The sequence below is a fragment of the Struthio camelus genome, chromosome W (assembly GCF_040807025.1).
Source record: "Struthio camelus isolate bStrCam1 chromosome W, bStrCam1.hap1, whole genome shotgun sequence".
NCBI classification, from domain to species: Eukaryota; Metazoa; Chordata; class Aves; order Struthioniformes; family Struthionidae; genus Struthio; species Struthio camelus.
Window position 1 is genome coordinate 40,502,595 of NC_090981.1, and position 17,070 is coordinate 40,519,664.

The 17,070-nt window shown below is 40.0% G+C and overlaps 1 protein-coding gene across 4 annotated transcripts; it reads left to right on the plus strand.

The window, feature by feature from the left end:
- Nucleotides 1-7,709: 7,709 nt before the first annotated feature.
- LOC104152906 (ankyrin repeat domain-containing protein 34B) lies at nucleotides 7,710-16,945 on the plus strand. 4 transcript variants are annotated; one of them, XM_009688486.2, is made up of 3 exons: nucleotides 7,803-7,967; nucleotides 12,993-13,096; nucleotides 13,704-16,945. In XM_009688486.2, the coding sequence occupies exon 3, from the start codon at nucleotides 13,750-13,752 to the stop codon at nucleotides 15,304-15,306; it is 1,557 nt and encodes a 518-aa protein (XP_009686781.2). In that variant the 5' UTR covers nucleotides 7,803-7,967; nucleotides 12,993-13,096; nucleotides 13,704-13,749; the 3' UTR covers nucleotides 15,307-16,945. The 4 variants fall into 4 exon arrangements, 3 of the variants coding, with proteins under 3 accessions (XP_009686781.2, XP_068782435.1, XP_068782434.1); XM_068926334.1 differs by having other exon boundaries at nucleotides 7,803-7,937; XM_068926333.1 differs by having other exon boundaries at nucleotides 7,803-7,925.
- The last annotated feature ends 125 nt before the right edge of the window (nucleotides 16,946-17,070 follow it).

Genomic DNA, 17,070 nt, shown 5'->3' on the forward strand with positions numbered 1-17,070 from the left:
CGTTTTCAGTCTGCCCCAGGGTGTAACACTTGTAAGATGCTGTTATGAAGAATTTCAGGAGTGAAGAATTTTCAGGGTTTGGATCGCTAAGTGACAGCTTTTGTTAGCTACATTGAAATTCTCAGCTACAAACCCTATCCTAGAGTTAAGTGCCTACATTACGTCTGAAAGTCATCCCAGAGTCATCCCATCCCAGAGCATCCAGGAGCCCAACAGTTAGCATTGCTCCCAGGCAGATTTTCTGTTTCTCCTGGACACCATAACCTTCTGGGATAGCATGTGAGAAACTTGCTGATTTTTCTTGATCCTCATTTACAAAGACTTGCTTTCTGCTTGCACGAGGGTGACTCATGGGTTATCTCCCTTCTCTTTTCTTTCTGCAGATCATTCTGTCCCCTACTGCCTATCATCAAAGCAAAGTTTGTAAGGAGAAGGTTTTTATTAAATTAATTAACCTAGTTGAGAAAGCAGACAAACTTTCAGGTGTACAGTCCTCTTCCAGTTGCATTCTCAAGGCTTTTTTTCAGGTAACTTGAAGAAGGGCTTATGTGCCAAACATGTTTATCGCCAGTTAAATTGCGTGGTTTAATAAAGTAGATAATCTTGCTATATCAATCTTGTTTGGCTTACATCTTTTAATGGTCTTGGCTACAACATTTGTATATCAACTTCATTCCTCAAGCTATTGCCCTCTAAATTCTATCCCTCATCTCTTTGGCTGTCCTGTTGGATTAGAAATTTACAGAAGTTTAGAAGATTCTTCTAATCAAGAAAAGTAGATATTTCAAACAAAAGATTCCTAAGTATGTGCTTATATCTGATTCATTAAGTGGAAATAGGTGTTTTTCATGAAACTGGGCCATGAACTTGCCTGGATAAGGATACTTTTAGGCATGAATGTGAATACTTTGCCATATTATGGCTATGATGAAAAAAAAAACAGAAAAAAAACAAATAGTAAGTACAGAACTTGAGAGGACTGGATTTAGATGGTACACCATTACTAACAGAAATGTAAAGCAATGCTTTTTCCTTCAGCAATACAACTTGATATCGAGTTTGAGCTCCTAATATCAAACAGAATCTTTTTTCAAATAACAAACTATCATCTAGAAGTTATTTTGACTATAATGCGTGTCACTGTTTTCATTAACAAGGACACTTGCACAAAAACAGTGTTTGCTCCTCTGAAGTAACACGCTCTTACAGTTCATCCTTCCTCTGAACTCTCAGTTTTCCACATAAAAGCCTGCTGGGAACACTCATGCTCTTTTCAAACAGCTGTACTAGTAGATGAATTACTAATCCTCCGCTGGAGATCACTGCTCCACCTCTCAGCTGGCTGGAGGGATTATGCAAACACAGCCTAATGTGCTGCTGGCAGAGCCAGATGGGTTCATTTAAATATCCCGTGAAGAGTGATTTCAGCCAAACAAAGTGGCTGTGCCTGACAGGAAAGGGAAAAACTCAAGCGATCCCTACACTGATAGGGCTGTGGGGCCGGTTACTCCTAACGATGGACAGTGATGAGTAAACGGGAGCAGTAATGTCGTCACTCTTTCCAGCTAGACCTAGATAAGAATGTCTGCCAATGGTCTAACTGAAAAAGTTAACCAATACCCATGTTACTCAATGATATAGCTGCACCACCATGGGTTCCATAATTATCTGAGAACTATTTAATGTTATGATGGAAAGTGTCATGCTTCTCTCAGCAGCTTTAAAACCTCTAGTAATTTGACATGAGCTTTCCATGGGCATGCTCCAGGAAGGAGGATAGCTCCCAGAACGCGTACATGGAGAATGCCAGCTCTAAACCCTGAGCAGAACATCTCACTGGATCACTGCATCTCATACCCATTCATGCAGTGATTGAAAACAGACAAATATTAAATATCCCTCTCATAAAGACTAAATAACTTTAAATAGAATGGAACAGTTTAACCACTAATTTCACTGAATCTCGTGCAGTTACAATGAGGAGTAGTTTAGTCCAGTAGCTTTCAAACTTTTCTATGATGTATCAGTAGGTTACTAAATATGGCAATAAAGCTCTTGTGAAGATGGAACTGATTTCACAGGAAATAATTTCCAAGTGCAAGACTACTTTTAAGCTCTACACCTGCTCTTGTTAGTTTTTGTTTAGAAAGGTTAAAATTTAGATCTGGTTTCATCAAGAGTCCTATGTGGAAAAGCTCATCAATTTAAATATTTTCAAGTTCAGAAAAAAACAACATGAATGTTCCTAATTTTGGTTTAGTCATTCACGTTATAAAAGGTCATTCAGTAGTGAAGTTATTCTTTCCTCACTAAATACTTTTGTGTTTATTGCTCTTTCAGTCAGTTAAAATTGACTTCTTCACAGTACTGAGTCTGTCTCCTTTATCAAAACATAGTTTTCTTTCAAATGGAATCATGTAGAACTGAGATCTTCCCCTATTCTGTTATTTTTTGTCACAGAGCAGTTACACCATTGTGTACTGCACAACTGAGTATATATTTTTTCTAATATATAATTCCAGATTCCTTCAGAAACTCCTGCAGTGCACAAAGGGTACAGACAAATTACTGCTGTAATTTAAATAATCATTCCTTTCATTCAGTATCTTATTTTTCTTCATTTGAAAGAAATCCATATCCTTCGTCTTATGGCATAATAACTGCTTGGGCTGCTCAAGAAAAACAACCTCTCGTAGGAAAAAGGCTACTTTATAATAAAACTCTTGAGTGTATGTTTTTTTTTTTTTAAACCAATAATGTGAAGGATTCAGACTCTATTACTAGTATACAAATTTCAAACAAGCCAGTAAACAAAGAAGGTAACAGATGATGTCTTAATCTATTATATACTTTATTTATCATCATCAAAAAAATGCTTTGATTAGAAATCACTATATAGAAACAAGTCATATGGGAGGGAGCACGCTCTGGTATCCTCTTACTTTAACAATATGCCTAACATTACAATGTCAAATCATTAAAAAACAGCTTCTTTCACAATCTTTATTTTCAATTTTACACCTGTGAAAAAGAATCCATTCTAGATATTCACATACTGTGTTAGTAATATCTGATTCACACTAACAGAAATAAAAACACTGAGAAAAAGAGTTATGTTATGGGCCTGCTGATTTACAGCAGTTAAGAATCTAGCACTCATGTTTTGCAATATTGCAAATGGATGTGTCGATAGAACAAGACATTTCAGTGTGATATATTCTCTAAAATTGTTTGAAAAACTCTTGTTCCCTCACCAGTGATAATTATTCCTGCAAGTATCACAAGAGTGATTCCCACACACAGTCTATTTTTTAATTGAAGTAATTAGCCAAAATACATCAAACATTTCAGAGAGCATACTGTTCCAGAAAGAAGCTTCTGTGTCATAACTAGGTTATTAAAATGTGCCTGAAAGAAATCAAGAGGAAATTCAATTCTGGTATTAACTCACTGAAGCCAAAGGGTAAATATCAGAATAAGTGTCAAAAGAATCAGTCTCAGAGGTCTTACCTGATGCGATCAATGCAACGGTGTGTGTTAGCAAAGAAAGCATGTTATAAAGCATACATCAAAAATCAAAATTATATAAGCAAACAAACCAATAAAGTAATAAAAGTGTTTTTCTAGATTTTATACTCCATGCAGAGTTGTGATTCATTGTGAGATTCCTAACGGAGTCCTAATTTTTTTACTTGTTTTTTGCTTATTATTTTGAAAACAAATCATAGCTTTTCTCTGTATTCTTCCTACTACCTCTCTCTCTGCTCCCTTTTAGACCTCCCCAGTGATATCTCTAGCTCACTAGCATAATCCAACTTCATTTTTTTAAACAAGCAAGTAGCTAATCCTGTTATATTTAATAGAAATATTTTAATAAATGCTATTGTTCACAATGTGTTATTGCATTCCTCTCAGCAAACAGTTCTACTGCAGTAAATGTCTGCCTCTACATATAGCATTTTAAATGTACTATTTTAACTACCAAATTACTGCATAATAATGTTACTATCAGTTAAATATTTTCAGTCATCACAACTAATCCAAATTAATTATGCTTTTGTATTTTTCCATTTATTCACATTTTAGAAAAAAATTACACATATCAATGTATTATGGCTTAATAACTTAAGTTATATTGACTTGTTATAATGTCCTGTGTTCAAAGATTTACGCACTAATACATCAATATAGTAATGACTATATACAGTAAATAAAAACGTCTCCTCATATGAATCAGTTTTTGTTAGCGTAGATTAAAACTGGTCAGTACTAGATGTTTTTGATCAGCATTCCAAATAAGCATAAAATCCAGAATGTTTACAATTTCCCATAGAAAGCAGCATCCCCCCTAAAAAGTTGGTTTTGGATCAAATCAAAATATTTCATTTTGTTTTTTCCATAAACAAAATGGGGCAGCTAACTTCCTCGATTCCGAGGATCCCCAGAGACCCAGGAAAGCTCCCTGCTGTAGAGGGCAGCGCTCAGACACCCTGACAGCACCAGGAGAGGCAGGGCTCACAATGTGCAAAGCCTGCAGTTTAAATTCTGGAACCACCTTCTCAAAACAAAGCCCCCAGGCTCAAGCTTTGCAGCCCAGCTCCGGGTTTCCAGCAGCTTGTTGAGCTGGCCAGCAGAAAACCAAGCATTTTTTTTAGTTTTACTGTCTACCTGCCTATATTTGGACAGAAGTTTATCAAGAATGAGATCTTTGTAGGGAAACATTTTGGTCAATTAAAACAAATATGAGTATTTTTGACGATAAAACTTTTCCCTGGTGTATATCTGGCTAACCCTCCTGTCAGTGAAATAGTAGGAAGAGGGGGCTGGGTTAATACAGACCGTCAGAAGGTACAAAGAAGTATAGCAGACTCGTAACTTACATGCATATGCAAACATCTTTTGTATTATAGAACAAATCCTGCACTGCACTGATGTACTCCTTATTCTGTTTTCAACCCTCCTTCACTGTTAACATAAAAATTAACTTCTTGATATTGTTATTTTTATATGTAATTAAAGGGAGGAAATTGTGACATTTATATATTAAAAAACAAACAAACAAACTGTATTTCTAAAAGTGCTCTTCTAAGAACTGGTGAGATACACATTCTTTTTTTAAAACATTCATGCCAGCTACCATAAGCACAACAATACAATACAAGCAAGGACAGAAGGCAGAATAACAAGGTGCATGAGAGCTGTAGAAACAACCAAAGTAAAGATGCTCTCAGCAGCAGAATTGATGAACCATACACCGCCTCCATATCTTATATAATTCGCACAATAACAGGCCTGAGAAGATCACTAACCTTTCTGAAGAGTGGGTGTTCAATATATATGACTTTCTGAGTCCGTTCAGTAAAGAAAGAGCATTAACAATGTGGGTGGGGTGTAAAGAATAAAAGAGAACCAAGACAATTAGAACTACACTGCAGAAAAAAAGTCTTTGGACATTTTCACAACTTAGGTTTTGAAAGAAAAGGTCAAAGAGTAACTGCAAAACCTACCCTTGAGGTATTGTTTGTCTTAGTGATTTATTCATTACAATTCTTAGTCATGCTGCTATCTAACTGATCCCATCATGCCCTTTAAAAAGTAGAACGGCACAAATCTCCTTCATATTCCTCCTTTAAACTTCTCTCTCCTGTGATGCCTAAAAAAAGCACTCCATAGCACAAGGCAGCTGGTGCACTGTGTCTGCTACTTATTATATATACCAAGCATGATTGATTGTTTCGCTGTTACTTCATCCTCATCTCCTCTATTTGTTTGTTGTATTCACCTGTTGTCTTTTATTATATGCCGAGACAACAAGTTCTCTGAGGCAGCAGCTGCCTTTTCAAATAAACGAGTACAGAACCTTGCACAGTAACGGCACTACGCCCTCCACGGCTAACAGCGTGTGTGAGGGAGACCGTTGCTGCAGGTCCCACACCTATTACAATGTCCACTGTCATCTCAGTAAAAGTAAAAACTTACTGAGACAAAACACAGTCAAAACTTCTGCAAAATATTCTGCAAAGTGTTACAGTGTAACTTTATAAGAATCAACATTTTGAGAATATGTCCTTGGAATATCAGAGCATCAGTGGGATATCATGTCATTCTCAGGTGAGTTTAAGGGTATTTCATAAGCATCCTTACCGTCACCAAGCAGATAAAGAAGATAATAAAATCTTACTAAGGTACAATAAGGTCTCTTAAACTAGCATGAACATTAGGAAGGTTCTTGCACCATGCTTTGAAATTTCATATGCTTTTAGTGGTAACCAGAAAGTTCCCAATAGGAACATGAGTCCCATGAGTAGCAAGTTCAGAAAAACGGGACTCAAGGAGCTAAGACAGCCTCAGAGAACTACTACATGACAGCTGTAAGAAGAGATTGATGCATTCTACTATTTGACAGGATTTTTTATTTTTTAACTTCTTCCAAGTTTGTAAGCAAGAACCTACACCTTTGCTGTGCTGGAATAAACTTCTCATAGTGAAGCTTGTCTGATATTAGGACTGATTTCAAGCCACTCCGGTAGGTAACCTACTTCTCAGGAAAAAAAAACCATATAAAGTCATGTTACTTTACAGCGATGTTACAGATAAACTGTCCATGTGCATGCAACCCAAGGAGATCCCAAGAACTGGGACTAACTTGCTACCAAGTTCATTTGGCAGTAGGCAATGTCAAGTACCACGGCAGAGGAAAATGTCTTTCCTGACAGGCTTTAAGGACATTACTCCTGGCAAGCAGCAGAGATAATCCACGGTATGAGGTAATCCTACGTTAACATGGGGGCCTTTATCCCCAGCAGAGTCTACAAATACCCCCACAGAACCAAAAATTCATAATAAAAAACTTAAACCAGTTGGATGGGTTTCGACTGGTCAAATAATGAAGACGACATGTGAGACAATTGGGAAAACTGACGAAATTACATACCTCTTTTTTCTCCTACAGACAGACAGGACCTAAATTGTTCTGTTTCAGTTGGCAGTTTCACGGTCTAGCGTAGCCCCAAACTACTGTGGAGCACAGCTTCAGTCCATCTGCAGGAGGAACCTCTTCAGACTCTAGCGGAAAAGACCTAAGATAAATTTCACAAGACTTTTGTCATAGGTCTATGTAATCACCTCTGCCGAAGGAACGAGGCTATAGGGATAGATGTCTAAACTGTTCAAAAAGCAAATTCCCTTTAGGCATCAAAAGCAGCGGGCACGTTTTCAACACTGCTGCTGATGGGCTGAAAGCTCATTCTGGAAGCTAGCTAGGTTGTCTCCCTCCAGTTCATACAAAATACCGTTAAATCCATGCACCTTGCTGACAGGAACCAGTGAGGTGGACGAGGGTCTTAGGAAGACGGCCCCGTTCGCTGTTTCTCTGCTCGACAACCAGCAAAGAAAACTGGCGCCCCCGAGCCTCACCTCCGCGGCGGCGAGGCCTGGGGCCGCACTGCTCGCGCCGAGGCCAACGGTCGCGGCGCGGCCGTTGAGCGGGGTGGGGGCAGCTCCGCGTGAGGGGAGGCAGGCGACGCCTCCCCCCCCCCCGGGCCCCTCCGCAGGGAGCGCCGCGCAGGCCCGGCCCGAGGCTCCGCGCGACGCCGCAGGAGCACGGGGGAACCCGCCGGGCAGCGAGGCGGCCGGGCGCGGCGAGCGCCGAGCCAGGGGGCGCCGCCGCCAGCCCCCCGCGCTGCCGCTCCGCCCCCGCGGGCCGCGGAGCCGCCCACCGGGGAGGGTAACGGTCCGCGCCCTGCCGCCGCCGCCAGCGGAGCCGGCTGTCGTGCCGCGCCCTCGGCTGCGTGCCCGTGGGCGGCCGCTGCCCTCGCGGCGCGGCGCGGCGCTCCGCGCTGCCTGCGGTTTGCCCGTAAACCCTGCGACGGCGCTGATAAGCCCCGGCGGGGCTGGGAAGCGCGCGGCTCCGCGCCGCTGGCGAGGTGAGCGTGCCGGTACGTGCCGACAGCCTGTAGCGGGAGCAGGTCAGTTTATGGAAGCGGGCTGAACTTCCACCTCTTTGTCTGGGGTTTTGTTGGCTCAAGTAACGAAGCCTGGGAACGCTGTTCAGGGTAGCAGCAGGTCGTGCCCCTGGGCAAGCTGCTGCGGAGGAGAGCGGGCTGCGTTAGTCCTCGTGGAGAAGCTGCAGGTGCATCGCTCCTCTCCTAGTAGGAGGTAACGCAGCAGGAGGAGAAGCTGAGGTAGTAACAAGTAAAAACTCCTTTCTCGCAATCGCAGATGAGACCTGTGCTTGGTATTCCGTGTGGTTCGAGGCTGTGTCGCATTTATGTTTTATTTCAGAATAGGAAGGATAGCATATTTACAGAAAGTGCGGCCAAAACGCCGAGGCAGGGGTTCAGACCGGACGTGTTCTGCCTTGCCTTGTTAGCTGCGCTCGCAGCTGTCGGTGTCTAAAGGTTACTGGGATTAAAGAGGATGGAATTCAGCCTGTACGTGGGATGTTTTTCTTGGAAAGTTAGGCTCTTCCAAGACGCTGAGCAAATACTGGTCACTCTCCCTCTCAATGAATTTTTAATAGTAGAGCTTTTAACATGCTTATTGTTCTAGCCTCCATTTGTATTTTTCAGGTGTATTCTCTGTAGACCTCTGTAGAGAAATCTCTTGTCCCCGTTTCCCCAAATCTCCCTCAGCAAAAACATCAGAGTGTTACACTAGGTTACTGTGTAGGCAGGATGCTGTGAGATGAGCGCGAGCCACAACAGTCATCTGAGTGCAGACCCCCCCCCCCAGTTTAAACTTTTCTCTCTCGGTACTCCCCACCATGCTTCGACCACTCTCTGATGGTAACTGTTTTTATAGAAAACCCCTCCAGATGAGAGAGAATACTGGGGGAGATGTTAAATACTGTGACAGGAAAAGTTACCGAATAAGCTGGTTGGACGTCTCCAAGTTTTCTTCAAAAGCACACAGGACACTGTAAACAAGACTGATTAGAAGCATACAGAAAATCCTGACCATCCTGCAATTAACCTTGGAAACCAGCAAGGCTGAAGAGACAGAGGCATCGCTATGAAAAGTTGCATGTTACAGGCTAGGATTCTGAAACAGGACCTGACTCTGGCAGCTCCTTGAAAAAAGAAGAGTTTTGGCTGTGATACAATGGCAAGTTTTTAAACAAAATTAGGAAATTGGAGTTCTTGTTATACTGACCATGGGAATTTACAGGGTTAAAGCGGTCTTGAAAATCGCAAAAATATGTGAAGGTTTATGTTCTTTAACTGTGTTAAGTATCTCTTTTTCAGAGAGATGAGAATTGGTGACTTAATTTTAGTGGAATGATTCTGGACTCCCTAAACATTACTGTGAAAGAGCTTGTTTGCATATTTTGTAGAGTGCTGAGGCACAGAGGGCAGAAAACTTGTCTTGAACTGTGAAAAGACAAGTGCCTTGCAGGAACATTGATTCATAGCGCTCCGAAAATGTTGTTTGTGTATGTGTTTGTTTATACGTGGTAAGAGCAATGAGCTTTTTTCCCCCTCAATTTTGTGCTGATTTTCACTGTTACACATAATGAAACATTTTAAGAGTTTCTCTTAGTAATTAAGTACTGTTTACAAATTAGCAAGCAAGGGTTGCAGAAAAAGTGGTAAAACTTCAGTTTTAGTGGCTTTTCCCGCTATGATGGCAGTAAACCCTGTATCAGAATAGGACCCTGGGTTATCACTGTCTTACGTTTGCCAGCCTGACCTCAGGATAGGATCCGGCACAAATACACAAATAGTGTCTGTCTGTCTCCTCCTTGGAAACAAACTTGTCATTGGCTCCAAAAATCAGTTGTTTTTCATATTACAAGGTGCTTTGTGCTACTTCATCACAGATCGGTTTCCAGAACAATTTTATTTTCTGAATACAAAATGCTAGAAAGCAATAGCATTCCTGGAATAATATTAGTGCAAGAACACCAGAAATTTGTGGATAATCTGAAAGACCCATTTGTGGTTGGTTATCATTAACTAGGTCACACAGCAGTCTGTATATACAAGTATACTTCCACAGCTGAAAAGCAGCTGTGTCACCCCTGACATTTCACAAACACAAGTAGTTGTTCCTAACATTGCAGTTAATTAGGTTTAGGAATATTTTATAATCCTAATCTGTTTAGCATCAATCCATGATGAATAATCAAATAAATTAGTATTTTGGAGAATCTTCTTGAACTGTGGTCTTTCACTTCAAAAAAAAAAAAAAAAAAAAAAAAGTTAGGAGTATTTTTTTTTGGTGCAGGGTATATCCAGCCCAGCTGGGGAATGTATATTCCGGTTGAGCCTGTGTCAGTGGGGATCTCATGGAAGTCCCACCACCCTTTGTTCCTGCAGTGGCAATTTTAGGACAACATAACCCTAAACACATCTTTGTCAAACAGATTCTCTATATCAAATCATAGTTATCTTCATCCAGCTTTCCGGAATGTATTCTACATTATATTTGTCCAATTACATCTGTTTTACCTTTTTTTTTTTTTTTTTTTTTCATAAGGTTGAAGCTGATTCTAAAGTACTTGGGCATTTTTATTTCCCTGGATCAAGGTTTACATTTCCTGCTCCACTTTCCCTGCCACCCTTCCCTTCCACTTCCTTTGCGGTGCAAAGCGTAGATCAACCTAGAAATAATGTGCCTGGATCTTGGCAGCCCTTGTGCCTATGCTCCTTCATTCAGGGATGAGCCAGCCTACCTTACAGATCTGACAGTCCTGACTTGTGGATAAGATCATCAATTTGGCCTATCAGAGAGGGCTTCTGAAATGAATTTAGTAGTACCTACAAACCCCTGGGGGGCTCAGGCACACTGAAACTGCTGACTTGCCTATACAATAGCATCACGGGCTTTCTGCAGCCCAAGCTCATACAGCATCCTGGAAACGCATGCTGCCTGTCCTGTAGTCCCCTCTTCTCCTCTATGAAGGCAGAAATGTTTAAAGATGAACCTTGCCTAGTTTATAGCTGGGACTGTGTATGTATATAGGTAGATACCTACCTTCAACAGTGGGGGAAAAGCAGTTACTGATAAAGGATTTCCCTTCCAATACTATGTTCTACATACTCTCTGTATTTAGGCATTTGTCATACCCATCAAAACTGTGTAAGCACCTCAGCCTTTTTGCTTTTTTTTTTTTCCCACAGCAATCTTATGTAACAAGGCTTAGATCCTTAATTCTAACTTTCACTGATCTCAGTTTCATTAAGGTATTACAATGTATTTAGAAAAGGGGCCTTAAATGACCTTGCAGGAAGTTTATGGCAGAACTGGGTCTCCCAAACCCAAAATCTACTCCAGACAGCCTAACACGAACTGCTGGCTGAGACTAGCCTTCTTCTATCCTTAGTCATGTGAATAGCCAGATGAACTCGAGAGAGATCATAAATTTAAGCAGAGAGAGGCATAAGATCAGACACCAGGAAAACAGCCTCATTCCTACTTCTAGCATGTACCTGCTCTGTGACTTTGAGCAACGTTCTTCTATTTCTGTACCTACTTAATATTTAATGTGCTTTTAACCAAAAAAGTTATTTCTACAGATGAAAAGGCTTGTATAAGTTCTACAAACCATCAGTAAAATAGAGCAAGCAGTTAAAAACTGAGTTTTAGATAAAGATGAAAGAGACGTAAAATCAGCTATGACTTCCAGATGTGTCAAAAATAAGGGAGAATATAATCAAAATTCCAGCATATGTGCTATCAAAAGGTATTTGTTCAATTTGTTTCTGAAGACCTAACTGTACTATTTAATTGGATACTTTTTATAAAAGACTTGATAATAATCTTGAATGTTACTTGTCAAAAATATGCATTTCATAATAATGATTTGCACATCAATGAAAGCTGCAATAGAAAATACCGAATCATATACTTTCAATACAATAGAATGAATCCTTGAAGCAATTTGAGTGCAATTACTTTTTAAAAATGTTTTATCGAGACAGAATAAAGAAAATCAACTGAACAAAAGAAGATGATAGTACCACAGTGGTGTCCCCACTCTTACCTGTGATCACAAGTGGATGTTTATTCTCATCAGGACAGACAGAATAGTTCTGGCCCTCTTTCATTCCCCTTAATTTCTTGGAAGAGCACTTCAGTCATACATATGTAATGAACAGTCTTTGTGAGGGCTGTGAGCCCAGAAATAAATGACATCAAAGGTGAAACCGTTTGTCTCATGGGTTTGTTTCTTGTTTTTTCTTGCTATTCCAAATACTGCAAGGTATCTTATCCAAACACATGCTACCTATGACCATTGTTACACCATGTCACCAAATAATGCCTATATGGAATCAACATTTTATTCAACGTTTTATCCAATGTTTTATTATTAATGTATATTGAATCAACATTCAATGTTTTATTAATACAAGTATGAAGCCTTCTAACTAACTGTTCTCCTTGTGTCTGATAAATTTCTGAATGTCACTGCTTAATAAAAGCAAAGCACTTGTAGCTGCAGAGCGTTCTGTTATGGAATGAAATAAACTGAGGGGAAAAAACCCTGTGATAAAAATTTCACATGTGTATTTTGACTGACTTTTTTGTTTGTTGGACTTTTGGAACAAACTACAGTGACATCATCCTCTGATTCTGGAATTCAAAGTAAAACTCCAATATCAAAGACAAAAAGAATGAAACTATTACTATTCAGTTATGTACCAGAACATTACTAATGTTTGCAGTGGTAAATAAAAATTAGTCTCTTGTTCATTTCAATTGCAGTTAAACTAATTCCACGTTTTTATGTCCCTAGGAACATACAGCAGACTTGCACTTTTCATACTCATGGCTAATCTTGTATTGGAATTACTGCTCTGACAGCTGTTAAATACTGATTTTTAATCAGTACTTTTTAAATCAGAAATAAAAGTAACTTTATTAATAGCATCTATGCATGGGTACATTCATGCAAGACCTTTCATTATTTTATACCACATTAAGCTCTGGATTTTTCATGTGAAACCTTATTTTTCCTTTGATCCTATCAAACGTTTCTTTTCTTTTAGAGCTGATATATGTGTCCAGGTACCGGACTCTTCTCAGCCCCCGATCTCTACGATGAGTGGGATAGGCTGTGTATCGCTTCATTTATGCTGTTTCAGTCTGACTGGTAGGTTTTCAAAGCAGCATAAGGAAGGTAGTATACTTCCACAAATATTACTACTTTTATATCGGGCATTAATATGTATTGCCCCACTATTTTAACAGTTAACTTCTTATATAAGAAGTATTTTACCACATTTCCTTTTCTTATTTATTATGCCCAGGAATTTGTTTTTTCCTCATTAATTCCTAGATGTTTTGCCTTCTCATTTTATGAAAGAGAATGAGTGAATGTGTCACAGTATCTAACATCAATGAAAAAAAATACTGCAGTATTCATTCTGTTCACCTGATACAAATCATGAGTAGCGCAACTGCAGTGGCGCCACTTGGGTGCAGTCAGTATAAAGCCATTACAACGTTCAGAGTGCCGATTTGGCAGAGTACGATGGAAGGCCTAAGCAGTCAAAAGAAAGAAAACTGCTATGCTTTAAGCACCTGTAAATGTTATAATAAGAATATAATTATATTCAAGTATTATTTTAAATCTTTAATGCATTTCTTGAGGTCTGGGAGGTGCAAACGGCTTCCCCCTGCCGCATCTGCATACCCTTCACAAAGTACTGGGGAATGTACAGGAGAAATATCTTTTGTTTGTTTGTTTCATTGGCCAGGTGTTCTTTTCAGCAGCTAGGAAGGTCTAAGTGAGAGACAAGTGCAATGACTGAAACTGTGGAGTTGCCAACGGATGGGAATTCTCTCATAAGAGCTGTCTATCAAAGCCGCCTTCGTCTCACCAGACTGTTACTAGAGGGTGGAGCCTACATTAATGAAAGCAATGACAGAGGTGAAACCCCGTTAATGATTGCTTGTAGGACAAAACATGTGGACTCCCAGAGTGTCAGCAAGGCAAAAATGGTTAAATATCTACTGGAAAACAAGGCAGATCCAAACATACAGGACAAATCTGGAAAGACAGCCTTGATGCATGCTTGCTTAGAAAAAGCAGGCCCTGAAGTGATTTCTCTGCTACTGAAAAGCGGAGCTGACCCAAGCCTACAAGATCACTCTAACTGCTCTGCACTTGTGTACGCAATAAACTCTGAAGACAAAGAGACCCTGAAAGTTCTTCTTAATGCCTGCAGAGCAAGAGGAAAAGAAGTAATCATCATCACCACAGACAAGTCTCCATCTGGAAAGCAGACAACTAAACAGTACTTAAATGTCCCTCCTGCTGACTCTGAGGAATGCTGTTCCCCAAGTGCTTGCACTTCCCCATCAGAAATAGAACTGAAAACATCTCCATCCCCACTCTCAAGTTCAAATGAAACCAAAAAAGCACTTTTCAGCTTTAAAGAGCTGGATCATCCAAGAAGCACAGACAACTCATGTGAACCAGTTTCACCTACTAGGAAATCCCATTTAACAAATGTAGGATCCAAGCTGGCACAAGCACAGCGGCTACAGTCTGAACCTTGGTTAAAGAGCTGTCCTTCAGTGTTTCCCCAGAACAAAGTTGCCTCTTTACAAGAACAACTTCAGGATATAACCCCAGAAGAAGAACTCTCTTTTAAAATCAATGGCCTTGCCCTATCAAAGAGATTTATCACCAGACACCAAAGTATTGACATAAAAGATACTGCTCACTTATTGAAAACTTTCAATCAAACTGGATCAAGGAAATTATCATATGATGAAATAAATTCTCAGACTCTTTATGCTGAAGGGAAACAGAACCCCAGTGGGACTTCTGTGGGTGAAGATTCGGATTTGGGACAAATCAACTTCATTTCAACCCTGAGAAGTATTATCCAGAAAAGAAATTTAGGAGCAAATCACTACAGCTCTGATTCTCAGTTAACTACTAGTCCGGGTCCTGCAACTGCAGAAGATATTAAGTCAGTGATAGGAAAGAAAAAGATTCTTTCCCCATCTCCCTCTTTGTTATCAAGTTCTAGGGAATTAGTAGAGAACATGCCACCTGTTCCTCTGAGCAGAAGAAATCAAGCTTTTCTAGAAAGACGGGGTTCAGGAGCCTTATTGTTGGATCATATTGCTCAAACCAGACCAGGTTTCCTTCCACCCTTAAATGTGAATCCTCACCGCCATATTCCAGATGTTAGTTTCATAAACAAGGTTTCTGGGATGATTTCTTGTGGACAAAAAAACTTAGTACCAACAGCACCTGCTTTCCCTAAGGAGACCAAAAATCAGAAAATGCTGGTAAGGAGGCAATCGTTACAAACTGAGCAGATCAAGCAATTAGTAAATTTTTAACAGGAGATTAAAGGGTAACCAAATTTTTACAATATGTACATATTCACAACTCTGATTGCAATGAAACACATCACAAAAGAGAGATCTGTAATGTAAGGCTCTTAACTAGCTCTCTAACTCGGCATGAGTTAAATAGCTTAGATACTACATGAAAATATATGTTCAGCTAACGATGCTGCTTTCTGCAAACTGAGGAATATTTATTATATTGTTTTCATAATGTCTTCAACTTCAGCATTGAAATCTTACCCATGATGGGCTGAATCCACAAAGGGTCTTAGGCACTGCAGTTCTCACTTTTGCATTGGAACTATCCTATATCCAAGTTTTTCTGAAAAGCGTACTCATTTTTCCATCCAGAAATGTTGTACAGGTGGAATTTGGGAACTTGAAACATTTGACTGGAACGCTGGACATGAGACAGTAGCTCTGGCCAAGCTGTGTGATGTCCAGATATCCAAGATACAATGAGGATAATGCCTGCACGCAAAAGGTGGGCAGTGGGAACCGAATACAGGCACTGTCTTCAGGCTTCAGTGGCTTTATTGTATGTAAACAGATGAGCTGCAGTACACGCAGTAAATAAAGTTCATGTTCCAGGCTCAGTATTACATACATAACTATATCCAGGAAATTCCAGATGCAAACCGGGAGCCTGTTTTAGGCTCCTTGCTACCCACTGGAAATCAGAGTGTGATTCACAGGACCCTGGATAACTCAAAAGTTCACTGTACAGCACCTGACAGTGGTCAGGCACTGAGTCAAGAAGGCAGCATGCTGAGCAAGAAGTCCTGTCTAATCTCACACAAAATGACCAAACCCTGCTCTCGATGTCGGCTATGCACTTCAACCAACTTTGGATTCTCAAGCTATTCCCTTCCTGACGTTTGCTTCTTTAAAAGGCACCGGGGGTGGGGGGTGCGGGGAGCAGAGGCTATAGCTAAACTAGGGTCCATTACTTTCTGCGGTGGCTGTATAATGTGAATTTCTGTATACTGAAAGTAGGTATTCTTTTCTGAAAATACTCAGTGGGTACTGTCTGCCTTATTGCGGCTTCAGTCAAAATTCACTCAGTCTGATGACAAGTTTCCTAACATATACCTGTGATGTTATTTAGTTTTGCCCTTCCTATAAGATAATTTCAAATAGATGATAAACATACAGTTTCTGTAACTACCTTTTGATGTAAAAATACAAAAATGTCCATAATATACATATTTTGAAGAAGAGAACATTAGTCATCTGGAAAATAAAGCAGCATGATTTACATCCCTTTGCAACAGACAGTTCTGTATCAAGTGCTGGCCTGAAACTACAAATTTGAATCTTGAAGCTAATTTTGCTGCGTACTGTGTAGGTCTTCCTAATCTGCGGTGACATGACTGCTTGAAGGCAAATTATATTGCCATTGACTTTTTTGTCCAAGCTCTCAAAGGTAGCTAGAATAAGCAAAGATGCAAGTCTTTGTCACTAATGTCAAAATCAATTTTTCCCCGCAAGGAAAGTCATCATGTCCTTTGGTCTCCTCCAGTCACAGCTCTACTGAACCTGAGATATACAGAGCTCTGATGACAGCTGAAAAGGCCCACAATGATCTGCACTATGCTTGCTATCATATTTGATTCACTCAAAAAATGATTGTAATGCTTGTGTAGCTTCTCACCCAGCCAGAGTCACCAATTCCTATTCACAAAAATATTGGTGGTACTTGTGAATTGTTTTGTTTGTTTGTTTGTTTTTAAATTAGAGACAGACTATTATTCC